This window comes from Capra hircus (assembly GCF_001704415.2).
Source record: "Capra hircus breed San Clemente chromosome X unlocalized genomic scaffold, ASM170441v1, whole genome shotgun sequence".
NCBI lineage: Eukaryota > Metazoa > Chordata > Mammalia > Artiodactyla > Bovidae > Capra > Capra hircus.
In genome coordinates, this window is record NW_017189516.1 from 54,161,796 (window position 1) to 54,189,420 (window position 27,625).

The 27,625-nt window shown below is 41.0% G+C and overlaps 1 protein-coding gene and 1 non-coding gene across 2 annotated transcripts in view; one reads left to right on the forward strand and one right to left on the reverse strand.

Moving 5' to 3' along the window:
• GRPR (gastrin releasing peptide receptor) overlaps positions 1-10,755 on the reverse strand; it is a 37,121-nt gene extending 26,366 nt beyond the window's left edge. Inside the window, exon 1 of the mRNA XM_005701060.2 lies at positions 9,945-10,755. Within this exon, the coding sequence (XP_005701117.1) occupies positions 9,945-10,357 (413 nt within the window). The 5' untranslated portion in view covers positions 10,358-10,755. The remainder of the gene's footprint in view (positions 1-9,944) is intronic.
• Positions 4,897-4,968, forward strand: TRNAE-UUC. The gene has a single exon. It is a non-coding gene; the product is annotated as a tRNA-Glu (tRNA).
• Positions 10,756-27,625: the final 16,870 nt, after the last annotated feature.

Genomic DNA, 27,625 nt, shown 5'->3' on the forward strand with positions numbered 1-27,625 from the left:
ACAAAATAATTCTCAAAAAAAAAATAGTGGATGATATTTACCCAAGAAAAATGAAGATATACATCCATACAAAAACTGTATGAGACAGCTTGATTTATAATCACCAACACTGAGAACAAATCTAATACCCATTAACTGAAGAATGAATAAACAAACTGCAGTCTAGCCACACAATGGACTACTACTCAGCAATAGAAAGGAAGAGATTACTGATACATGCAACAACATGAATTGAAAGAAGCCAGACTCAAATAGCTTACACACTGTATGATGTCATTCATATGATATTTTGGAAAAGATTAGTGGCTGCCAGGAGCTTTGTTTTCTTTCTTTCCTTTTTCTAGGAGCTTTATTTTCTGTAAGAACAACTTAGTGTGTAAGGGAGGTTATAAACTAAAGAAAGTTTGGATCTGGAAAAAAATCCCCTCCTGGGTGGAAGAAGAGAATAGACTACAAAGGGACATAAAAGAATTGGGGGCTGATGGAAATGTTCTATATCTTGATTGTGCTATGCTGTGCTCTGCGTGCGTGCTAAGTCGCTTCAGTCATGTTCGACTCTGCGACCCTATGGACTGTAGCCCACCAGGCTCCTCTGTCCATGGGATTCTCCAGGCAAGAATACCGGAGTCAGTTGCCATGCCCTCCTCCAGGGGATCTTCCCAATCCAGGGATCAAACTTGCATCTCTTACATCTTCTGCATTAGCAGGCAAGTTCTTTACCACTAGCGCCACCTGGGAAGCAGGTGATTGTGCTGGTGATGGTTATATGACTGTGTAAGTTTGTCAAAATTCATAGAATGCACACTTAAAAATTTACCGTATATGAGTTACACCTCAATCAACCTGAAAGAAAAAACTGGATGATGGAATAAAGTTAGTCATTCCTTTAGATTGAGTGATCAATGAAGACCTCCTACAGAAGGTGACATTTAATACGTAAAATGAATCTGCAATCTCTACTCGTTCCTAGGCAAATCACTTCATGTAGCAGCAAATACCAGGTATTAGTCCAATACTCAATAATCAGAATTTCAAAGATGACTGTAACAAACAAGATCTCTTGATCTTGATCTACAGGGAAGTAGAAAAAGGAATGGAGAAAAAATTTTTCTTTTATTCTGCAAACCATGTGTTTAATTAAGAGAGAATTTATGCAAACCCCACACATCAGGAGGATTTACAAGTGCAAAAATGCAAATTCAGTCTACTTTCAAAAGGCGGTATTGACAAGCACAGTTCAAAAAACCTCACCAGGGAGCCCTTTCAGTCTATACTCTATGTTTCATGATTAAGTATGCGTCTTTTTTTTTTTTTGCCTCCATGCATTTTAAGTTGCCAGAAATGATAATTAATCATATAAAGGTCTACGACTTTAAAAGATAGTGTGTGAGAGACAAGGTCAGAGTTCTTTGCTGCCCTTATCTCCACAGCACTCCAACTCAAAGAGTCTTGCTGGGAACCACCCCCCCTCCCCCGCCCCCAACCCTTTCCCTTGCAGCTGCCCTCTGAGCACTCCCACAGCCAGCAGCTATGACAGATCCCTCACTGTGGGGAGACACGAGCTGAGTTTCCTTCAGGAGAGGCAGCATATGCTTCAGAAAAATCATACTCTATAGAAGTTTTGGACTGGTGACTCATGTAAACTCCTCCAACAGAGACTTTCTAGGAAAGATGCTTACAAGAGATTAAATTGTCCTCCCTTTTGAGAAAAGGCCAATCCCCTGGGAACCAGTGAAGCTGAGCCTCTAGAACAGTAGAGGAGCTCTGTAATCACTGGGGTGATCCCCTCAGAAGGGGACCAACTTGGAATCACTCAGGACATCTTCCCTCAGAACAGTAGGGTTTTAACTCCCACTGCCCAGAGAAGGGAAATGGAATCAGACTTTGGATGGTTTTTCCAGTTTCCCTGAAGGCATTGGGACCTGAATGTGGAAAGCAGGGTTCTAGTGCGCTTCTATTTTGAATTTGTTGTGACAAGGCCAAATTCCAGCACCTCTTTTGGTCTCTGTGTCAAACAAGGTAAGATATTGTGATTTATAAGAAATACATATTTGGTCATTCAGAAATATATTTCTCATATGCATTCGGTTTTCCTCTAGTCCCTGGCTCACACTCCTAAAACCCTTGGAATTTCCTAAGTGTGTTGAGAGTGATAAAGGCATCTTTTGTTATGTTAATAAGGTGACTTTTGGAAAGCAGCTAAGGATGGGGGCTGGTTTCCAAGTGATTCTAGGCCTGATTAGAAGGCTGGAACTTTCAGTCCTAGCTCCAGACCTCTGGGGAGAAGCTGTATGTTCAATCAGCTGTCAATGGTCAATGGTTTAATCAATCATGCCTGTGTAATGAAGCCTGCATAAAAATCCAAAAGGACAGTGCTTGCTTCAGCAGCATATATACTAAGACTGGAACAATACAGAGATTAGCTTGGCTCCTGCCCAAGGATGATATGTGAATTCATGAAGTGTTCCATGATTTTTGATGTAACCACTATGGAGAACAGTATGGAGATTCCTTAAAAAAAACTAGAAATAAAAATACCATTTGACCTAATAATCCCACTACTGTGCATATAGCCTAAGAAAACCAGAATTCAAAATGATACATGTATCCCCATGTTCATTGCAGCACTATTTACAATAGCTAGGACATGGAAGCAACCTAGATGTCTGTCGATAGATGAATGGATAAATAAGTTTGGTTCATATATACAATAGAATATTATTCAGTCATAAAAAGGAATTTGAGTCAGTTCTAGTGAGGTGTATGAAACTAAAAAGGCTGATATACAGTGTGAAGTAAGTCAGAAAAACAAATATTGTGTATTAACGCATATATATGAAACCTAGAAAGATGGTACTGATGAACCTGTTTGCAAGGCAGGAATAGAGATGCAGACATAGAGAACACATTTGTGGACAGAGCAAGAGAAGGAGAGGGTGGGACAAATTGAGAGAGTAGCACTGAAATATATACATTACCATATGCAAAATAGACAGCTAATGGGAATTTGCTGTATGATGCAGGGAGCTCAATCTGATACTCTGACAACCTAGAGGTGGGGCATGAGGGGAGGTTCAAGAGGGAGAGGACATACGTATACTTATGGCTGATTCACGGTGTTGTAACCAACACAATGTTGTAAAGCAATCCTCCAATTTTTAATAAATACCTTTTTTAAAAAGGACAGGATTCAGAGAGTTCTTGGGTTAGAGAACACGTGAAGATGCAGGGTTTGTGGTGCCTGGAGAGGGCATGGAAGGTCCCTTTCTTCATACCTTGCCTTCTGTATCTCTTCCACCTGGCTGTTCCTGAGGATAAAAGCATTATATCCTTTTACAATAAACTGGTGATTTAATAAATAACGTGTTTTTCCGAGTTTTGTGAGTCATTCTAGCCAATTAATGGAACCTGAGGACAGGGGGTCATGGGGACCTCTGATTTTTAGCCAGTTGGTCAGAAGTACAGGTTTGTGACTGGCATCTAAAATGGGAGTGGCGGGTGGTACAGTCTTATAGGACTGAACCGTCAATGTGTGGAATCCAATGCTGTCTCTGGTTTGATAGTGTCAGAATTGAGTTGAATTCTCAGGCACCTAGCTGGTGTTCCGAGAATTGCTTGTTTGATGTGTGGAAATTCCCCCCGTGTTGGAAATTGAGCCTCAGAACACCATATAGGGGTATGAACTTGTAGCTGCTGCACTTTATTGTTGTGTCACTGCTCAAACATCAACCAAGCTGTAGGTACTGTCCTCATTAGATGGAAGGTGGGCCTTGGTGTTGTAGCAGCTATAGACCCCATGGAACTTCCCATAGGACGAAGGAAGTAAAAAACACATCAAGAGTAACATGGAAACTTACATTACCATATGTAAAATAGATGGACTACAGGAATTTGCTGTATGGCTCAAGAAACTCAAACAGGGGCTCTGTATCCACCTAGAGGGGTGGGATGGGGAGGGAGATGGGAGTTTCAAAACGGAGGGGATATATGTATACCTATGGCTGGTTCATGTTGAGGTTTGACAGAAAACAGCAAAATTCTGTGAAGCAAGTATCCTTCAATAAAAAATAATTTTTTTTTTAAAAAGGACCCAGTAATACAAGGTAGGATAAATTCGATATTTAATTAACAGTACAAGCGAAAGCCTCTTAGGAAGGAGGGAAAAAAATCAATGAAAGCAAAAGGGGAATGCTTCATAAAAGAGAAGGGCTTTAATTGTGCCTTGAAAGATTGGTAGCATTTGGCTAGATGGAGGGAAGAGCCTAGTCATCAGGGAGGGGGGAGTGAAGTCACGAGCAGAGAAGTCAGGTGGCAGGTGCAGGAGGCGATAAGAGTGTAAATAGAGCAGTGTTTGCTCTGGTGAGTTTTGAGATAAGGTAAAAAGATAGGCTGGTAGATGGAAGAGGGCCTGGCAAAACAGAATGGAAGGATCAGACAGAAGTTCACAGCACATACCCGGGAAGTGAATCCCATAGGTATTCTTCAGAAAGTCTCAAAACCTCATAAGTGGGATGCCTGAATTCCCCAAGCCTGTGACTAGTGATTGTATTGGGTTGCCTGTATTCTTTCCTCTTCATCTTTGAGTATCTTCCAACAGAAGATACTTTATAGACAGGAAGAGCCCATGCAGCTTGGAGCATTTGATATTTGCCTGAAGAATTCCTGATACCCTCAACGAACGAGAGCAGCTAACATGAATCCTGGAAAGAGATTTGGACTCCAACGCACACAGCTAATGCTCTTCTGTATTTTTGTCCAACAGAACTTTCTCCAATGATTAAAATGTTTTGTATCTGTGCTGTCCAGTAGAATCACACGTGGCACTGAGCACTTGACATGTGGCTGGTTTGACCAGGGACTTAATTTTTAGTTTTATTTAAATCAAATCTTGAGAGTTCCCTGATGGCCTAGTGGTTAGGATTCAGGGCTTTCACTGCTGTGGCCCAGGTTCAATCCCTGGTTGGGGAACTGAGATTCCACAAGCCATGTGGCACAGCTAAAATAATAATAATAAAAAATTAAATCTAAATTTAAATAACCACATGTGGTTAGTGGCTCCCATGTTGGCTATACAGCTCTAGATGTAAGGAAAACTACATTATCTACATTATCTCATAAATTCCTTGTAATGATTTAAAAGAACCTGCACTTCAAAAAGCTTGCACTTACACATTCCAAATCACAAGGGTGGGAAAAACTTAGGAAAGGTCTTTTCCATGGAATCAAAGAAGAATCACATTACGGTGCTGCACATCAGTCCTTGGGATTTAATCTGTCAGCCCCATTCTAGTGGAAATAAAACTGAATAACAATACTGAAACAGAAACAATATAACTTGGGCATATAATATAAATGCTATTAACCTTAAATTCAGCTTTATTCTTTGCACTTAGCTAGAAAAGAAAACATAAACTCTCCTTACCCATTTCCCGTTAGGTTTTAAAATCCATTTACATAATACTGAGGCACCTAGTACAGATGGACATCTTGTAGGAAAGAGCAGTATGTAAAAAATATATCCATCCATCCCAACAATTCACCTGTCTCTCCAATCATCTGTCCATCTGCCTATCCACTCATCCGTCCATCCACCTGTCTTTCCATCCATCCATCCATCTACCCATCTACCCACTGTATCCCTTTGTGATTTCCTGACGCACAAAGAATAGATTTTCTCTCATTTGCCCAAATAATGAGAGCTTAATAGAGAGGAATAGAGAAGAAATAGGTGATGGAGTGACAGGTTTTTAAGAGTATGCTTTCAGATGATTAATCATACTTAACACTCTTAATAGTATGTTGTTTACAAAGTCAAAGTAATGAATATATGAGAGACTAAAAAATGACAAATGACTAATGCTTCAAAACAGTAAGATGAAAGGCATCACGAGATAATTCATGTCTCAGATAATAAGCCTCATGTTTAGAAGAGGGTCAAAAATCTGGGCTAGAATGGTCCAACTTAGGGCTTTAAGATGGAGGCTTGAACCAGAATCCGAGTGATGGGCAAGATGACAGATGAAAATCATGGTTAAAATTTGGAGGGACCTTAGAAATAATCTAGCTCAAGCATATTATACTAGAGATGATTCAACTAAGGTCAGAAAGTTAAGGGACTTGGTCCAATTCCTTTATATGGGTAGCAATGGCAGGAAACAAAAATGTAGGGCTCTTGATGCTCATTCAACTTTCATGCATCACATGAGATGGGGAGAAGGAATTAGGAAAGGAGAAAGCATTCTGGAGAATGGGAGTGACAGAGCATGAGCAAGGAAGCAGAGCCAGGAACTTGTCGGTGTAACGACTGTGTATGAGGATGTCAATATATGTGAGGAGGGGAAGACAGCTTGGTGGGGGAGCAGGACCAATAGGGAAGGGGCTTGAATATAAATCTGCAGTTGGTCAGTGGTGTGAAACGTAGAATCCTGGGACTGCCTTGAAGTCTCCCTTTCGTGCCCCAGTATAAACATTTCCAGAAAAAATGCTTTGCTTTTCATATAAACAAAGACAAATTCACCTGGGGAGGGAAAGCTGAAGAAAGGTGGCTGGGATGAGTACTTGCATATCTGATCAACCCACAGTGGGCTGATAAACATCCATCCTGAGTCAGGAGATTTACGATGGGAACTAAGAATCTGCATATTTTTAAGCTCCCCAGTGACTGCAATGATTACCAAGTTTGGAGGGTCTTCTGGTTCACCCTTTTACCAGTCCATCAGATACAGACTACCACTTTGGAAAACCCTTTGACAATACTTACGAAATACCTGGCCCCTATGATCCAGCAATTCCTCTCTCAGGCATATACTCACTTATGTTGCCCAACAGGCATGAATAATACCCAGAGCAGGTTATTATCAACCCCGAACTGGAAACAATTCAATATCTATCAGTATTAAAATGAATAAATTAACTGAGGTATATTCATACAAGTCTTCCCTGCTGGCTCAGAGGTTAAAGTGTCTGCCTGCAATGTCGGAGACCTGGGTTCGATCTCTGCATCAGGAAGATCTCCTGGAGAAGGAAATGGCAACCCACTCCAGTATTCTTGCCTGGATAATCCCATGGACAGAGGAGCCTGGTAGGCTACAGTCCACGGGGTCGCAAGAGTTGGACACGACTGAGCAACTTCACTTTCACTTTCTTTCACTTTCATATTCATACAATGGAACACTACACAACAATTGAAAAGAATAAACCATTGCTATCTGCACCAACATGGATGACTATTTCTAACATAATGATAAGCATTAAGAAGTATGACTCTATTTACATAAGATTGAAGAACTGGCAAAAATAATACATGGTAATTGAACTCAGAATAATGATTGCCTCTCTTCAAGAGTGAGGATTAACTGTAAAGGGACATAAAACAAACTCCTAGGGTGCTGGAATTGTTCTGTATCTCTATTTGGGTGGTGGTTATATTGTTATATAGAATATGTGAAAAATACTGAGCTCTATACTTGTTCAGTTTACTGTATAGATTAACCTTGTTGACAAGAAAAAATACAGGTATTGTGTGTGTGTGTATGTATATTTCCTTACCAACCTTATGAGGTTGTTATAAAACTCCAAAAGCCTTTCTTTTTTATTTTTTTATTGGAGTATAATTGCTTTACAATGCTGTATTAGTTTCTGCTGTACAATGAAGTGAATCAGCTATATGTATACATATATTCCCTCCTTGGACCTCCCTCCTTCCCCACCCTTCCAGGTTATCTGGAAGTACTGAGTACTGAGCTGAGCTTCCTCTGCTTTATAGCAGGTTCCCACTACCTATCTGTTATACACATGGTAGTGCATACATGTCACTCCTAATCTCCCAATTCACCCCACCATCCCCTTTCCCACCCTGTGTCTACATGTCCGTTCTCTATGTCTCTGTGTCTATTCCTGCCCTGGAGATAGGTTCATCTGTACCATTTTTCTAGATTCCATATATATGTGTTAAAGATGAGACATATAATAAGTACAGTCATACATTTTAACTAGCTCAATACTGATTCTTATTGAAGTTGGTTACAAGCACTACTTGTGATATAGGTAATCTGTCAGTTTTTTTAAGCCTTAGCAAAACACAAAAAGTTAGTTATATGTAAGCTTACAAGTAATTTCTGAATTTGGAAAAGACATGCAGTAACTGTAAACTTAATGGTGCAGCCCAGCTTTGGAGAGAGCCTTCCTGCTGATCGTGAATTTGGTCTGCTTTGAAACCCTGAGAAGAGTTCCCTGCAGCTGTATCTTTTGTTGCACGCCCTCACTTTCCTTTCCCCCCATTCCCGATTCCACCCTAGGAAGACAGGAAACACTATCTGTAGCACTGCATTCACCAACCCAGAAACCAAAATCTCATCTCACTTCCCATTGCGAAAATGATCGTCATCCTGAGGTACCCTTGGCCACTGGTAACAAGCCACCTACCTGCTGCCACTCCACAGCTTGCCTGCCCTCGCCCAACAGTGAGACTGCCTGTGGTCATGAGGCCCTGGTGGGTACATGCTCAGGGTTACAGCAAGCTGAGGATGAGTGGTGGGAAGTGAAAAACCCTGTGCAGTGGGTGCCATGTGTAAACCTCATTCCTGGGCTATTATTTTTCAGTCTGTGAAAAAGTTGTGTGTACTGAGCAGTGTATTTCAGGCAGCTAAGTATAAACACATGTCTACAAATACTGATAACACTATCTTTATTTGTCCATTACTTCCCAAAGCCACATCACCTGGGGACTGTTTGTTCCTCTACAAAGTGAGAATCCAGCGCCATATGTATTAAAATGTGGGACATTCTTCAGGGTATACGTTTTCAAGAGCTGCTTCTATGCCTTTCTTGGTACACTCTTACATCCCCATGTATCTTTAACACCACAACATACAGTAGACTTTAAAATAAAAGTTGATTATTTCTGGTTCCTTGCACTAGTTTTTCTTAATTTGACCATATGGTCAACTATGTGTCTGGAGCCTATCCATTACTGTGTCCAAGTTCTAGAGCCCAGAAGTATATAAGTTATGTTCAGCAATTTATGTGAACCTGCAGATATTTCCTGACTGGTTATTTCAAGCAAGGGTTTTTTATGTGACAGACATCTGATAAATGCTTAAAGAATAAATATGAATGTTTAAGAATGGATAAATGTGAATTTTTAAGCACTATGTTCACACAAGAAATGCAGTTCACAAGTGTGTATATTTCCAAGAGTAAAACACTGTACTGGCTTCCCTACCCACTCCCCCCCAAAAAAGCCCTAAAGGGATTACATATGAAAGTACATCAATAAACATACTAAAATCTGAAATCAACCTTGAATGGAGCTTTCTCATGAAAAAAAAAAAAAAATCCTAATAATGGTTGATTTCACTTAAGAGATATTTGGAAAAACCAGCACACAAACTGTTCAGTTCCAGAGAACCAAATACAACATCAGCTGTGAGAAACATTAAACTGTCTGAAGAGAATGGATTTCAAGGAAATGCTGCTTATTTTCTCCTCTTGGTTATTTCTGAAAGAATATTTAATGAAGAAATGCAGTGGGACTTTTCTGTTCTTTGAAGACTTTGCTTCCAAGAAACATTTGCCTGGGGTTTAAATTCTATTAGGTGTGATTTTTTTTTTTCTCACCAGTCAATTAATTTTGCAGGGAACAAGAAGTTAGGAAGAGCCAAGGCTAAATCAATTGTCTTCAGAAAATGCACCTCAATCTTATTCTCAGAGATTATTTTCCCCTTTCCCCACCCCTACCCCCCCGCCATGCACTGACTTTTCTTTCTTAAACCAATATATCAAACTCAAGAAGTAATCCCTAGCATAGAAACATGCCCAGAAGGGAACTGGAGTTTGAGAAGAACTCCCTGTGCACAAACAGCCCCATCTCTCCCAATGTGGTAGCTCACCTACTGAGGCATCTACCACCCTCAGAGAGAATGTCACTGTCCTCCAGGACTTACCTGTCTGCCGAGAGAGCCGTGAGTGTGAAGACAGACACCCCTACCGAGGTAAGCTGGATAAAGGGGATCAGTTTGCAGCCAATCCTGCCAAACAGCCATTTGTCAGCCAGGTACCTGCTGGCATCCACGGGCGCACAGGTTACCAGGAGGAGCAGGTCTCCCAAAGCCAGGCTGGAGATGAACAGGTTCGGCACGTTTCGCATGGACTTCACAGTACAGAAGATCTTGATCAGGGTGATGTTGCCAACGAGGCCTATCAGAATGATGACTCCATAAATTGCAGGGATGACATAGAGGATCCCGGGGTGGAACCAGTCGTCATTCATGGGGAGCTCCACACTATGATTAGAAATGTTGCAGTGCACGAAATGGTCCACTTCCAAGTTCAGAAGCAAACAGTCATTCAGAGCCATCCTCTGGATTCCTTCCCACCTAAAAAAGTGCCCTGAATTGCTGTTTCTTAACTTTTGACTTTGCAATTGGGTAAAGATGAGAACAGAATCTATGCTGGGCTCTTTATCTTCTTGAATAAAAATATAGATACTGTGGCATTCAAAACTGTCTGGCACTATTTTGATGCTGGTGCTGCTCTGCTCTTTACCTGACCAGTGTAATACACCTCTAAATTGAGTAAGTTAACAACAAAACAAACACAAAAACTCAGCCCCCAAAAGGCTTAGAATCAGACCCACTCTGTACCAACACCTTTACCTCCGGTCTAGTCCGAGTCCCCCTGGCTGTAGTTTACTAAGAACTTTGGGCCTGCTATTTTCACACGGCATTTGCTGTCTTTCCTGATATTTAAAACCTGAAGGTTTAAAGTGGGTAGAAAAAAACTGCACTGAGAAAGCCTCAAATACTATAGGCGGGAATGCTTTATACGTCACCAACTTCACCAGCAAACGGCAGCTCTGCTGAGCAGAGGCTCTGAAGAGGAACCAGGGCTACTTACAGACAGACAATGCCAGCCCCCTGCTGGACACTTCAATCACTGCCCTGATGCCTGCTCTGCCCAGATGAGACTCGCACAGCAGTCTGTGGGTCCTAGTCGACAACTTTAGCAGGTAAATTTGGGCTTCACTTTTCAGACGCAGCACCTCTGGCAGGTATTTCCTAAGTGTTGCCGGCACTCTGCAAAGCACTGGAAATCCTTCTGATACTAGAAAGATTTTCCATATCCAGATTCACAGCTCATTCTCTCATCTTTTCCAGTACATTAGAATATAACATGTTAAGGTTGCTATAAAATGAGGTCTGTCCCTGAATCAAACTGCACACAGATGTGCAGGGCGTCCACATGTGAGTGGTCCCATACAGCCTTCCCGCTGCCTATTTGAATGGGGATCGTTTCTGAGAGCAAACGCTTAGGACTCCTGCCTTAAACCTTCAGCACCTGACATCTGGGAAAAGTAGAAAGCAGGACACACACACGCTCTGTCCTGTAGATCGGCCAGGCCATCCCTGTTCCCTTTACCAGAGAGAAAAAAAAAATCAAAAGCCAGCTGTTTTTTAACCGTCACAGATAAGCAGTCTTTTCCAGAAGAATGGGTATTTTCTCATTGGATCTAAAAAATACATGAATTGGCATTCTGATGCAGTTCTTTGCAATTTTTAATTAATGCTTGCTGTATTTTCTAGCAAATTCCTCATAAGCTCTGAGTGGGAAATGAACTATGAAGGAGTTACAGATAACATACTGAGGATTTGGGGAGTGAAAGAATAACTTAGAGTTAACATGTGCCAGGAAAGGCTTTACTGAGGAGGTACTATTAGATGTCAACTTTGATCTTTAGCAACAATGTATAAATACAGTACAAGGGTGACTCTTTAAGACTTATGTGCAGCCAACTCTTCCAGATACATCGCAGGAAGCCAGTTACTAGTGGGCACCGTTACCAAAAGTTAGGTTTTTTTAGGATTCATAAGAAAGCCTCCAAGTGTGTTGTCATGGAAATTTCCACAGGCAGGTTACAAAACCAAGGTGGCTACCATGTTCCTTCTATAAACCCAAGGGCTTTTGCTCCTCTCAACCAGTAGTAGAATCTGATGCTACGTGCCCAGAGTGCGGAGAGCTTCTCAGTGGAGATCAATTGAGCTGTTGGCAACAGAGGTTAATAATGCTGTACATGGACTCTGTGCTTAAGTCCTGGCTCCTTCACTCATTACCTTGGCAAGTTAGACTAGTCACTCGGTGTCTTAAGCATCTCCTCATGAGATTAAGTTCCTCATCTGTAAAGTGGGGATAATTTGTGAAGTTAAATGAAATTATCCATGTTAAGACTTCATAGAATTTGGCACATAGTAAGTGCTCAAGTAATATCAGCTGCTATTACTATAACTATTATTATCACTGTGATTGAAAGAGACCATTTTTGTGATTTTACTTTCAGTTCAGTTCAGTTCAGTTCAGTCGCTCAGTCGTGTCCGACTCTGTGACCCCATGAATCGCAGCACGCCAGGCCTCCCTGTCCATCACCATTTCCCGGAGTTCACTCAGACTCACGTCCATCAAGTCCATGATGCCATCCAGCCATCTCATCCTCGGTCATCCCCTTTTCCTCCTGCCCCCAATCTCTCCCAGCATCAGAGTCTTTTCCAATGAGTCAACTCTTCTCATGAGGTGGCCAAAGTACTGGAGTTTCAGCTTTAGCATCATTCCTTCCAAAGAAATCCCAGGGTTGATCTCCTTCAGAATGGACTGGTTGGATCTCCTTGCAGTCCAAGGGACCCTCAAGAGTCTTCTCCAAAACCACAGTTCAAACGCATCAATTCTTCGGCGCTCAGCTTTCTTCACAGTCCAACTGTCACATCCATACATGACCACAGGAAAAACCATAGCCTTGACTAGATGGACCTTAGTCGGCAAAGTAATGTCTCTGCTTTTTAATATGCTGTCTAGGTTGGTCATAACTTTTCTTCCAAGGAGTAAGTGTCTTTTAATTTCATGGCTGCAGCCACCATCTGCAGTGATTTTGGAGCCCCCCAAAATAAAGTCTGACACTGTTTCCACTGTTTCCCAAGAAGTGATGGGACCAGATGCCATGATCTTAGTTTTATGAATGTTGAGCTTTAAGCCAACTTTTTCACTCTCCTCTTTCACTTTCATCAAGAGGCTTTTTAGTTCCTCTTCACTTTCTGCCATAAGGGTGGTGTCATCTGCATATCTGAGGTTATTGATATTTCTCCCTGCAATCTTGATTCTAGCTTGCGTTTCTTCCAGTTCAGCGTTTCTCATGATGCACTCTGCATGTAAGTTAAATAAGCAGGGTGACAATATACAGCCTTGACATACTCCTTTTCCTATTTGGAACCAGTCTGTTGTTCCATGTCCAGTTCTAACTGTTGCTTCCTGACCTGCATACAGATTTCTCAAGAGGCAGGTTAGGTGGTCTGGTATTCCCATCTCTTTCAGAATTTTCCACAGTTTCTTGTGATCCACATAGTCAAAGGCTTTGGCATAGGCAATAAAGCAGAAATAGATGTTTTTCTGGAACTCTCTTGCTTTTTCCATGATCCAGTGGATGTTGGCAATTTGATCTCTGGTTCCTCTGCCTTTTCTGAAACCAGCTTGAACATCAGGGAGTTCACAGTTCACGTATTGCTGAAGTCTGGCTTGGAGAATTTTGAGCATTACTTTACTAGCATGTGAGATGAGTGCAATTGTGCGGTAGTTTGAACATTCTTTTGCATTGTCTTTCTTTGGAATTGGAATGAAAACTGACCTTTTCCAGTCCTATGGCCACTGCTGAGTTTTCCAAACTTGCTGACATATTGAGTGCAGCACTTTCACAGCATCATCTTTCAGGATTTGAAACAGCTCAACTGGAACTCCATCACCTCCACTAGCTTTGTTCGTAGTGATGCTTTCTTTTACTTTGGAAAAGCCCAATAAAGTCAGAATAGCAACTAACATCAAGATCAATAGGCAAAATGTCCTATCATATACGTGAATCAGCTAGTCCTCCATTTACTTGAAAGACATCAAACATTTGTCAGTTTCCAGGCACTGTGTAAGAGCTAAGGGATTGAGGAAAAAAAAGATGAAGATACATGTTATTATGGGTTTCCCAGATGGCTCAGTGGTAAAGAATCCACCTGCAATGCAGGAGACATGGGTAGACTCGGGTTCGATCCCTGAGTCAGGAAGATCCCCTGGAGAAGGGAATGGCTACTCACTCCAGTATTCTTGCCTGGAGAATCCCATGGACGGAGGAGCCTGGCAGGCTGTGGTCCATGGGATTGCACAGTCAGACATGACTAAGCGACTGAGCACATATGCACATGTTATTATAAGATCCGTCATGACCCCAATTATTCAAGCTTAGACTTAGAGGACCTGGTTTCAAAGAATAACTCAAGAAGGGTTTTCACGTAGATACTGCAAATGCTTCTGTTCATTCTATACTATATTAACAATTCTGCTTCTTGAACTTCCTGTGGTGGCTTTCTTCTCTGATCTTCCCCTTAATGACAATGATTGCTTCTGGCATTGTTTTTGTTCATTACTAGAGGGACAGCCTTGTAGGAACAGCCTTGTAGGAACTATGGCAAAACTCAGAGAAATTCACCACTCTTGGACTAGAAGAATTGGTGAGGCATTGAACTGCCTGGGTTCATCCTGAGGATTTTGAAACAAAGGTACCAATAGCCAGAACCTGGCTATATTCTTATATTAAACTTGGGCATCTTTGGGCCTTTTAACCTTCTGAAAGTTAAAAGCTGAGTATTGTTTAAACAGAAATAAACTCCAGCTTCTTAAAAAAAAATCACAACATTTAGACCCCATCCCCTCCCTAGAATAAAGCAACTACCTTTTCTCCAGAGAAAGTGACATTTGATCTTAAAGGTTAAGCGTCTGGCAGAATCCTTTGAACAGAGAAAACAGTATGCACCTAGGATGGAGGTGTAAAGGAAAGAACATGGCACTGAGCAGGGGACAACTTCAAGTCCAAAAAGGCCATCCAGATTGGAAGAGCAGATGGAGAAAGAGCAGTGTGAAAAGCACCCTGAGGCAGGTTTGAGTGACATTGTGATGGATCTTGGATTCTTTTTAAGAAGCTTGGTCTGAAAGGCATAATTTTGGTTCACAAAGAAGACTCCTGGATGTTGTTGTCTCCTTTTATTTCTTTAGACATCCCATATGCTGGGCCAACCTCACCTCTTAAATCCAACTGGGCCCTTAGTGTTTCTCCCTATATAAGCTTATAGTTAGCCGTGATTTCTCATGGCTGCTGGTGGTGTTGAGTGTTTCACAACACGATAGACTGTTCCGGTAGTATTTTAGAAGTGAAGATATAGTAAAGTTCAACACCTAATATTTTCTGGGAGCAAGGTTGTTTTAAAAAGCTCATTAGAAAATTTTGATGTCATTTCAACTAATTAGCTATAATGACTCTCCATCCCGATCATTACGTGTCACCTTCTGGCAGATCACCAAACATACTTAAAAATTTGCTTCGTTTTTTATTTAATGGTGAGCATGAGATGCCTATGACTTATGAAAATGAGACAGAACAAACATAATACAAAGTCCCCACCCTCAGGGACTCCACTTTCTGAATAGGAGTGTGACTCAGCATCCTTTCTGATGTGTTGGAGCAGGAGTGTCACTTCTATTTCAGGCTAAAGAGTCACATTTTCCATTCTTCCAGAAAACTAGATTTTTTTTTTTAATATGGGGGAGAGGCACAGTCCCTTGGTAGAATTTGGTAGGATGGGTGGGTTCAATGGGACCAAAGAGAGTAGAGACAAAGTCTCTTTCCACCAGCTAAGTGCACACCACTGCGTCTTCCAATAGCTGGTATTCTTGGTAGACTGACAATGAATGTACACAGAAAAGGTTTACAGAGTGGGTAGAACTTGTAGGCGGAACCCAAGTAAAGAGAAATGGATGCTTTGGGTTTGAGAGAGAGTCTGTCTGGGACAAAGCTGTACAGGGAAGTAATAAATGAGAAAAAGGAGATTGGATCTGCTGGGGAAGACTTGACATTTTAGGTTTCAGGTTGGACTTTAGGCTATAAAACACTGGCTCTTTTATATATATAAAAAATTTTCAAAAAAAAAATTTCATCAAGATTACCTGGAGTGATTCTTAAAAAATGTAGATTCTGAGGCCATACCCCAGACCTATTGAATCAGAGATCCAGGGATGGAACCCAAGAATCACTATTTTTCATGAGGTCCCAAAGGGATTGCAGCTCTCTGCTATCCCAGAAATCATGGCAACATGACAGTCCTTGTGCCTTCCCTCTGTGGAGGGAGAGGCTGAGCAAGGAAGCAGATTTAGGAGATTGTTATTACAGGCCCTTGATACCCAAAGTATGGGCCTTGAGTCAGCAGCCTGGGTATCACCATAGAGCTTATGAGAAATGCAGAAATTCAGGCAGTATCCCAGATTTCCTTAATCATAATCTGCATTTTAAAAATGTATTTATATATTTTGCTGCACTGGTCTTAGTTGGCACATGGTATCTTTAGTTGCAGCATGCAAACTTCTTAGTTATAGCATGTGGGATCTAGTTCTCTGAGCAAGGATCAAATCTAGGCCTCCTGCATTGGGAGCTCAGAGTCTTAGCCACTGGACCACCAGGAAAGTCCCCATATTTTGCATTTTAAGAAGTTCCCCAAGGACTCATATGCATGCTAAAGTCTGAAAAGTGTTGGTCTAGTGGTTAGGGAGCTCTGGCAGAAAAGGTTAAGAAACCAGGGCAGGAAAAAGGAACAGATAGGAAACTGGAATTTCAAGTTCAGAATGAAACCAGCAAGTGGACCAACTGGAAGCTGAATGAAGAATCCCTGATTTGGGGTTGTTGATATCTCTGATAAGGCTGGGAACTGTCCCAGACTGCAGGGCAGGCAAGTTGTTTTTGTCACAAGACAGGGGGCCAGAATCCCATTACAAATATAGGGAATACAGGCAATGGAGAAGCCCAGGATGATGAGTTTTTTAGGCTTGTGACTCAGTCCAGCAAGAACAAGGGGGAAGCCACTGTGGAGGGAAATGCTGAATCTGGTTTCAGGCATACTGAGTTCACTATATGAACAAGGGGAAGGAAGAAAGCCAACGGAAACAATTGCTGAAGTCTGGAAGCAAAGAGGTAAATAATTAAGAGGGTTGTCTGAGAACCAGGATATCGGATGACAACAGTTTAAACGCATAGAGAAATCGCCAAGAATCAAGTGAAGTTACACTTTGAGGAAAAAGTCATGTGCTGAAAGTTAGTGGGTACTGAACATGACTGCAATAAATGTTTGTGGCAGCACCATGGAGAAGCTGCTGAAAAGACTGTAGCAACCCTTGCTTGAGAAGAATGAGAGATGTCAAATTTTAGTGCTGTAGCAGGAACAAAAGAGACAGATGACTATATCCAGATCCTGTAATGCTGGGATCACTTCAAGTTCCCTTCTCTTTTCTTAACAGTCTGTGACTTTTCATGGTGCTTGGAAACTTAAGGAAAGATGGGGGAGTCTTTTGAAAGAAAGAGTCAAGTTTCATTTTGAGCCACATGAAGCTGCAGGCTGATGCCCAGAGAAGGCCTGGAAGTGGAAGACCAGCCTCTCGGGCCGACCCAAGGCTGAGAGAACACCTCACATGGTGTTTTTAACATATTCCACCATTTCCTGGTACTGTTTCCTTCAAAAGGTGGAGATAAGTTTCCCTCCCTTTGAATGTGAGCTGAACTCAGTGACTGCCTTCTAACAAACAGAGTGAGGCAGCAGTGATAGTGTGTAACTTCCAAGAGTAGAAGACAAAGGACACTGCAGCTCCCTCTGTGCACTGCCTCTGAAGGAAGTCAGCCACCATGTTGTGAGGAGACTCAATGGACCACAGGCTGAAAAACGGAGGACTCCCATCCACAGCTCTGTGAGTCATTTTGGAAATGGTTCCTCCAGCCCCAGTCCAGCCTTCAGATGACTGCAGGCCCAGCCAACTTCTTGACTATGAGTTCAAGAGATATTCCAAGCCAGAACCATCCAGTCACAACACTCTTGAATTCTTGATCCACAGAGACTGTAAGTTATAGCAGCTTGTTACACAGTAGTACATAACACCTGGCAAACAGAATGGATGAAGGGGCCAGGGTGGGGGTGGGGACCACCAAAATGACAAAAGAAAATAGAACAAAAATATCAGAAAAGGCAAGTACTATAAACTGGTTGAATCCTTTTTTTTTCATATTTTTATTTTTATTTTTTTTGCTCTTTTCATATATTTATTTTTTTTCCAGTTTTTCCTTTTTTCATTCATTTAGATTTCACATATAAGGGATATCTTTTTTTTTAATTTTAAAATCTTTAATTCTTACATGTGTTCCCAAACATGAACCCCCCTCCCACCTGGTTGAATCTTGAATAGAGTGTAAAGCAAAGAACAGTCAAATCTAGAAAAGTTAAGGAGACAAATCCATATGTTATTCAGTACCACCAAATTTTCTTATCTGGATAAAACAAATGTATTTTTAAAAAATTATAAATAAGCTGAACTTTCTTGACTAGCCACCATGTACCTGGAAATTAGATTATTTGTATCCCATTTTCCCATCTGCTAAGTGAGCTTGGGCAAGCCAAATCAATTCAGTGAACATTATCTGCCACTGAACTGTTCTGTGCCATAGATTCCTCCTCCATAAAATACAGGGCATTTTACCCTGGCCTATGCTTCAGAACAACTTGAGGCATCAGTATTACCCAGTGGCACCTAAGGCGATGTAAAGTGGCACCTTCCCCTCTGCCTTCAGCCATCTCTCTTTCTAGCTCTTTCTCTCTTGTGGGAGGATCCAAGCAGTGAGACTGCAGGCCCCCTGAAACACATCACTGTGTTATGCCTATATCTATGAATAGATGTCTCACAAACCAACACGTTGCTGGGATGCCCTTCTTCAAGCTTCCTCTATTGTTAACATCTATAAAACTAAGAAATTGGCATGGGCACAAGACTATTATCTAAACTACAGACTTTATTCAGATTTCACCAGTTTTCCTGCCAGTCATTTTCTGTTCCATGACCCAATCCAAGACACCACACTATATTTAGACACCACGATTCCTTAATTTCCTCTCTTCTGTGACAGTTTCTCAGACAGTCCTGTTTTTCCTGACCTTGACACTTTTGAAGAGTACTGGTCAGGAATTTTGTAGAATATTCCTCCATTTGGGTTTGAGTGGTATCTTTTTATTTTGAGACTAAGGATATGAATTTGGGGGAGAAAAAGCATAGAAGTGAGGTGCTCTTCTCATCACATCATATCAGGAAGTATGTATTAGTTGCTCCTATAACAAATTACTGTGAATTTATTTGCTTAAAACAATAGAAATGTATTCTTTCACAATTCTGAAGGATGAAAGTCTGAAATAAGTTTTACAGGCCTGGTTCCTTCTGAAGGTTCTAAAGGCTCCCACCATTCCTTGGCTGGTGGCCGTATCACTCCAATCTATGTTTACGTCATCACGTTACCTTACCTTCTTCCATAGGCAAATCTTTTTTGCCTCACTCTTATAGACTCTTGTGATTACACTGAGCCCACCTAGATAATCCAGAATAATCTCCCCATCTCAACTGAATCTGCAAAGTCCTTTTTGCCAAATAACATAGTCACAGGTTCCAGGGATCAGGACCTGGATATCACTGAGGGCCATAACTCAGCCAATGCTGATATTCATGTGATTTATCAGTTGGCCCTGTTAATCTTGATCCCTTGGTTAAGGCTGTGTTGGCCAAGATTCTCCTCTGTAAAGTGATTCTTTAGGTGGGATAGTAAGTAAAGTCGCTCAGTCGTGTCCGACTCTTTGCGACCCCATGGACTGTAGCCTACCAGGCTCCTCCCTCCATGGGATTCTCCAGGCAAGAGTACTGGAGTGGGGTGCCATTTCCTTCTCCAGGGGATCTTCCCAACCCAGGGATTGAACCCGGGTCTCCTGCATTCCAGGCAGACACTTTAACCTCTGAGCCACCTAATTACCAGAAATATAATTGTATTCACACCCAAAGTAAAGATGTTGACATTATGTAACCATGCAAAACTACTTACATTAAGTGCCATTCACTACCAGACCCAGTTCTAGACCTTGGAAATACAAAAATTAACAATGGTCCCTACCCTCAAGGAGATAATTGCCTAATTAGGACAACATTTCCAATTTCTTTAAAGAAAGCAAGTCTATAAACATAAACAAGCTTTTCGTTTAAACAATCTGGACACCATTTTGGTGATGACCTTTAACTGTATAGAGAATTTTGGGTGATGTGAAATGGAAACTAATTTTCTTATAGCTTCTGAAGTTCACTTGGACATTCTGTGACCATTTTCCACTTTGATATTCTCTCTTGAATTTTCTCAAAGATGAAGTATAATATCATGGGCAAAACCAGTAAGAATGCCATCAAGCTTCTCATCAGAAAGTCTGGCTTTTATTTTGTATCCAGACAGCTTTATGGGACAAACAAAGCTGAAATGCACCCCTAGACTCTAAGCACTCATGTAACTAAAGTGAATCTCTACACCTCACATTTCACCCTTTTCCTTTGGGCTGTGAAATAATACAGCATGTTCTTCTCTAAGGAAGATGCTAAGAAATAGGATTATCCATAGATTTTTCTCTAGATGCCACTATAGCACTTCAGACTCAGACTGGTTCCATGGGAACTTTCACTCAACATAAAAACTCTGTTATTTTTACTGTTTGAAATGGACTCACCTCAAATTAACCCCAAGTCATGTCTGAAATATATATCCCATACTAGGTTCTTCAAGTCAAATACTCTCAAAATGGAACAACTGAGAAATACATAGGGCATTTATCATTCACATACCACAGAATTCAAGCTTCCCTTGGCCTTACCGCAATATATCAGAGGCAATATCTCACTCAAATTGTTTATTAGCTGCCTACCTTAGATAAAGTCACTTTTAAATTCTCTGTGCTTACAATTTTTTTCATGTATAAAAAGGATTTACATGGCATTAAGGCTTTCCATCTTTATCTCTGAGAGCTGTTGTCAGATTCAAATGAGATAACAAATATGAAGACATTTAAAAGGTATAGATTCCTAAACAATTTTAAGGTACTGTGTATATTGTTCATTCCTGAGGTGTGATAATGGTATTATAGATACATTTTTAAAGCCTTATCTTTTAGAGCAGGGGCAGCCAGTTTTCTCTAAAAAGGCCAAACAATAAATATTTTAGGCTTTGTGGACCATCAGGTCTCTGGGAAAGCAGTCAATAGAAAACAGGTAAAGGAATGGGGGAGGCTATGTCACAACAAAATGTATTTGTAAAACAGGAAGTTGATCCACGGGCCAGAGTTTGCCAATCTTTGTTTCTGAGAAACTTTTGAAATTGTTATGGGTGAAAGGATATGACAGCCAGGATTTCTAAATCATTGGCAAGTGGAGAAGTGAGTAGGGGCAAAAATGAAACAAGATTGGCCAAGCAGATGATTGTTGAAGAAAGGTTAGGGTAGGTGGGGATTCATGTTGTGAGTCTGTTTTGTATATGATTTAAATTCTCCACTATTTCAAATAGTATAAAAATGTAATTTATTATTGACATGATACGGAGAAGGCGATGGCACCCTACTCCAGTACTCTTGCCTGGAAAATCCCATGGACAGAGGAGCCTGGTAGGCTGCAGTCCATGAGGTCGCGAAGAGTCGGACACAACTGAGCGACTTCCCTTTCACTTTTCACTTTCATGCATTGGAGAAGGAAATGGCAACCCACTCCAGTGTTCTTGCCTGGAGAATCCCAGGGACGGGGAAGCCTGGTGGGCTGCCGTCTATGGGGTCGCACGGAGTCGGACACGACTGAAGCGACTTAGCAGCAGCAGCATTGACATGATAAATAATGCCAAACAATTAACTATACATGTATCTCTGAGACCTTGGCTGGATGGCATAGAGGGGAGCTTCCCAGAGGATGGCAGCATCATTCTGGCCATTCATGCATTTCGTCTCTTTCCACCTTAATCTGGAGACCCAAATTGAAGCAGCATGGAGTACACATGATTTGGGATGGGAATGATTTCAGAGTGGCTCTTGGACTGTCAGTCTAGGAAAATGGCTCTTAGATACAGTGGGGAAATGGACCGATTTCCTTTTTTTTTTAACTACCCTCTCCCCCTCTCTCTCTCACACATCCTTTCTTAGTCCACTCCGTGGCCACATTAGTGTATTTTAAATTCTGCTTGTGTCCTACAGAAGTAAAAAATGCGAGATCAATTTTTAGTCCAAATTTCTTTTTAAGACAAGGTGTCCTAACCTAGGTGGTTTTTTTTCTTTTTATCAAGACTATATCCCTATCTTCCTGTATGAGTTATATCAGCTCAAATGATTGTTTTCGACGCTTATGCTACAATTCTCCAAAGGACCTTCCTATACTTTAATGACAACTAAACACTTTCCCCCTGCTTGAAAGCTACTATCAGCATTCACCTTTCTACTTCTGTTAGCGAGTTTTCTCATCCTTTTCTTTTAAATTGCCAGATAATGAATAGTACAGGATCTATACGAAGGGGCAAGGACAGAGGATACAATATTAGAAAGAACCAACACTGACTCTGGATGTTTTATACATGTTCCCTCATGGAGTTCTTACACCCACCCTACAATATAGCACTGTTAATATCCCTTTTATAGATGAGGAAATGAGGTGTAGGGAGGGGAAGCAACTGGCCTAAATTTACACAGTTAATAAATGTGTTCCAGTAACTGGGTGCTTAACCACTAGACTACACGCCTCTCGGGTGACAAAGGGTAGTGGCAGAGAGACAGTCATACCTTGGAGTTCTCATGGGAGGTAAAAGAGACAAATAGGGAAGAGGGAAAACGTGTGCTGAAACACAAGGAAGTAAAAACTAGGGATAATTAGGGAGCTGAACAACTAGTGGAAAAAAACCACAGAGAGGCCAGCAGCTGTGCTTTCTACTTCTTCCTCGGCAATAGTGTCTTGTGTTTTTGTTTTCGTGTTTTTTGGGTTTTTACCTCTAGGGAAACAAACAGGATGCTCAGTTCCTGTCTCATGTCTACAGTCACATTTCTTTAATATCAAAGTAATTTAAGATGCAGAAAAGAAACTCACTGATTCCCAACGGTGACAGTACCTTAACTGTGCTTCCTCTTTTAATAAACAAGATGAAACGTCCTCATGAAGCAAATTATGCACCATTTTGCTGAAAACAATGCTAGGCTTTGGGGTGACTCTTAACAGTGAACATGCCCCCATTTCTGATCTCCTGGCAAAGAGGCTACTTGTGCGCTCAGAGCAAGGCTTGAAACATCATTTTGTATTCCCCTCTCACATACCCGACTCTCCTAATAGTACCAATTCCACTTCTGAATTCCTTTGCCAACAGTGAGGACACCAACTTTGAAAATGAACAGTTTCAATTGTACTGCTGGGATGAGAAAGACCTCACTCGACTCATTAAAAAACATCCACTTCTCTTCCTTCATGTGTAAATTCTTTTTTTGATGATTATGACCGACAACAGTCTTGCTCTTTGGGTTTTCTACTATTGGAATCAACTCTCCAAGCACATTCTCTTTCTTCAATCAAAGGTCTGAAAGTACGGGAGACCGCCTTCGAGAAGAGATTGAGCAGACCTCCCCCACCACTACCAATCCCCTAGTTGCAAGGCTGACTTAAGGGGGACATCTCATAATGCCTACAGTAAAGACAGTCTGGTTGCCAAACATCCAAAAAAATAAAAGAATAGACAGTTAATAGCTCTGAGCAGTTTAGAACAAACAATGGTGTTTATGGGCTTCTGAAGCATTTTGTTTGAGATACAGTGACTTCAAATGGTCAAGGGAGCAGAACTCAACAATTTTTTTTGAGACCTTCCATTAAAAAAAATTGTTGAGTTGTAAACAATCAGATCAGAAAAAGAGTGAGGAAAAGCTTTTGTTACTATGCAATCCAGAAGCATCACAAACTGCACTCTGGAAGAAAACTACTTTCTACACTTTCTCAGAAAGGAGATTTAAAAAAAAAAAAAAAGCAGAGCTAAAGTTTCCCTTAGACTTAGCTGCTGCTGGGCCTAACTTGGACCCATTCACTCCTTAAATTCTCACACTAATGTCTGGGTCCTTTCAAGAGTATCTGTATGTGGGAACATGTATAAACGGAATGGGAGTTCCAACTAGCATTTGCTGAGCATTCATTCACCATGTGCCAGGCACTATTCTAAATGCTCTCTTCTTTTTGGATTTTCAACCCTATTAGGTAGTTACTAGTATTATTACCATTTTAAAGATGAGGAAAGCAAGGTTCAGAGAGATTTTATAATTCACCCAAGATTATACAACTAAAAGAGGAGAGTGAAAAAAGTTGGCTTAAAACTCAACATTAAAAAAATCTAAGATAGTGGCATCTGGTCCCATCACTTCATGGCAAATAGAAGGGGAAAAAGTGAAAACAGTGACAGATTTTATTTTCTTGGGCTCTAAAATCACTGCAGACAGTGACTTCAGCCTTGAAATTAACAGATGCTTGCTCCTTGGAAGGAAAGCTATGACAAAGCTAGACAGAGTGTTAAAAAGCAGAGACATCACTTTGCCGACAAAGGTGTGTAGAGTCAAAGCTATGGTTTTTCCAGTAATCATGTATGGATGTGAGAGTGGGACCATAAAGAAGGCTGAGTGCCAAAGAATTGATGCTTCTGAATTATGGTGCTGGAGAAGACTCTTGAGAGTCCCTTGGACTGCAAGGAGATCACACCAGTCAATCCCAAAAGAAATCAACCATGAATATTCATTGGAAGGACTGACGCTGAAGCTGAAGCTCTAATACTCTGGCCATCTGATGCGAAGAGCTGACTTACTGGAAAAGACCCTGGTGCAGGTAAAGATTGATGGCAAAAGGAGAAGGGGAGGCAGAGGATGAGTTAGTTAGAGAGTGTCACCGACTCAATGGACATGAATTTAAGCAAACTCTGGGAGACAGTGGGGGACAGAGAAGCTTGGCGTTGTGCTACAGTTCATGGGGTTGCAAAAAGTTGGACACAACTTAGCAACTGAACAACAACAATAACACAACTAAAGCCGGATTTCAAATTCAGGCAACCCATGCTCTTAATACCATGGGATTTCTCCTTCCATAGGATTTCTGATTAAGAATTCTTGCTATCTGGAATCAAATACATTCTAGATTTCAACAATAATCTCCTCACCTTCCTAGCTGAGAAAATTAAAACCAGCAATAGTTAAGAGGCTGTGACAATAAACTAATGTTGAGTTGGGGTCAGAAACTAGGTCTTCTGGGAGCTTACTAACTTCTCTTCTTCTACCTCCCATTCACGGTGCTCTCTTAGGAGATACTTCATGAAAGGAACCATGGCATCCATCCACAGAGATGCATTTCTCTGATCTTCCCTGTTCAGCTACCAGGAATATAGTTAGTGAGAAATTCCAGTTGATAAGTATCTTCAAGATCCAACTTAACTTTTGATCTGAGGGCATGCTCTTCTCAGCAGCCCTCAGCCAAACACCCAGCATGGTGGGAACACTAAAACCTGTCATTTCTGCCCAATGAAGGACTCTTCTAATGGGCAATCTTTGACCCAGAACTCCCCACTGGGTTGGTGGAGACTTTGTGGGAGCTGCATCATGGTCTGAGGCTCTCACAGGTCATTCCCTCTTCCTTCCACTTGTATTTTTCACAGGTATTACCGCCACAGCACATCTTCTCCTCACCTAATGTTGTTTAATTGTCACCATCTGGGGAGGACCCACAAGGAACAGGAACCAAGTCAACTTCTTTGATACTTCCAACATTGTAAGTGGAAGAAAACAATCAAAATTAGGAGTCAATGTTCTGAATACTGCCTTTGCTCCTCTCTCTCGTCTTGCTTACATGTAAGATCTCTCAATACTAAGTTACAACACTGTGCTTTCAACAGTATCTTCCATGGTGATTCTTAATGTAACATTCTCCTCTTAAGAAATTCTTAAAACAATTAAGAATGTAATGAATTTAACCACAGAGAAGTTCTTGTTCTTCTCTAGGTAGGCTCTTTTACTGCCCTATAATTTTTCAAACATGCTGCTTGAAATGCCCTGAATCCCCTTCATTCTCTCCTCCAGAATATCAGTCCTATAAAACCTTCCTGGAGTCCCCCAGGCAGAACTGTCCCAGAGCATCATCACCACTCTCATGCATCATCACTATTGACATCTATTGAATACTACTCATTGCCAGAACTACATCTGAATATTCTATTTGATCCTTCAGTTCAGTTCAGTCGCTCAGTCGTGTCCGACTCTTTGCGACCCCATGAATCGCAGCACGCCACGTCTCCCTGTCCATCACCAACTCCCGGAGTTCACTCAGACTCACATCCATCGAGTCAGTGATCGTTACAACCACACAATGAGGTAGGTAATATTTTTGTACCCATTTTACAGATGAGGAGTCAGAGGCACAGAGAGGTTAAAGTCACATATCTGGGAAGGAATGGGGCTAGGATTGAAGCTCCAGATTTTAGAGGACTATTCCATGAAATAGCAGGTCCTATTCTTGTTTTTTCCTAGGCATCTCCTCTTAAGAAGTAAATGACTTGAAATTAAGTCTGAGCAATACTTTAGAGGCCTGCCAGGAGAAAGAGTGAGAAGGAAAGACTCTCTGCTTCTGCTGCTGATAAAGTTAATTCTTCAAATTTCCCAGGGCCCTCTTAACTTTTACTACCTTTATTTTTCTCTCTCCTCAGTCTTCCCCTTTCTACTCCTTGATTCTTTGAAATGTAAAGTGGAAAACAGAAATTACTGTTATAAGGGTCTGCAGATGGGAGAGTGAAGGACAAACCTATGCCACTTTTTCTCTGTTTAAAGCTTTGGTATAGGAACAATGTGATTTCTTCTTAGTTCTTATTGCTGGGTGCCCATGTTTGCATTTCACTGTCATGAGGGGGAAAGAGCAATGAGTCTGAGCTACAGTGAATTACTGCTATGTATGAGATATGTGAACTTGGGCAAGATTGAAAACCTCCACGTAGTTCTATTTTACCATTTATGAACAGGAATAATAATTTCTAACCCACAAGGTAGTTGTGAGAATTAAATGACACACAGCAATGCTCAATAAACACTAGCTCCCTTTCTCAAGATTACTGACAAATTTTGTGTTTGAAATTCAGTCAGCTCCACTATAGTCTCTTGAATCATATTGTATACAATTAACTAATTCCTATATTTTATGGGAAGACTTGATTTTTTATCTATAAACACACTGCCTTTATGTCATTATATAATATAAAGTATGTGTTGTATGTTAATTGCTCAGTCATGTCCGACTCTTTGTGACTCCATGGACTGTAGCCTGCTAGAGTCATCTGTCCAAGGAATTCTCCAGGCAAGAATACTGGAGTGGGTTGCCATTCCCTTCTCCAGGAAACATAAATTACATATATGATAAAATATATCATAATCACTATTGTTACTTTTGAACACACAAATCAAATGATTTTATAAGGAAGATTATGTGTACATTTGACAGTGAGAAGTAAAGCTTATTGGTGAGTATGAGAATTTTTTTTCAAATTTTTGATATGATGAGAAGGGGTGATAGAGTACTAATAAGGCATGGAATGGCAAAAGAATTATTGATTGAATGTAACTCCTGGGTAATCTATGACTATGAAGGACTAAAATATTAGGAAAAAATGGGTTTTTTAACTGCTATAACA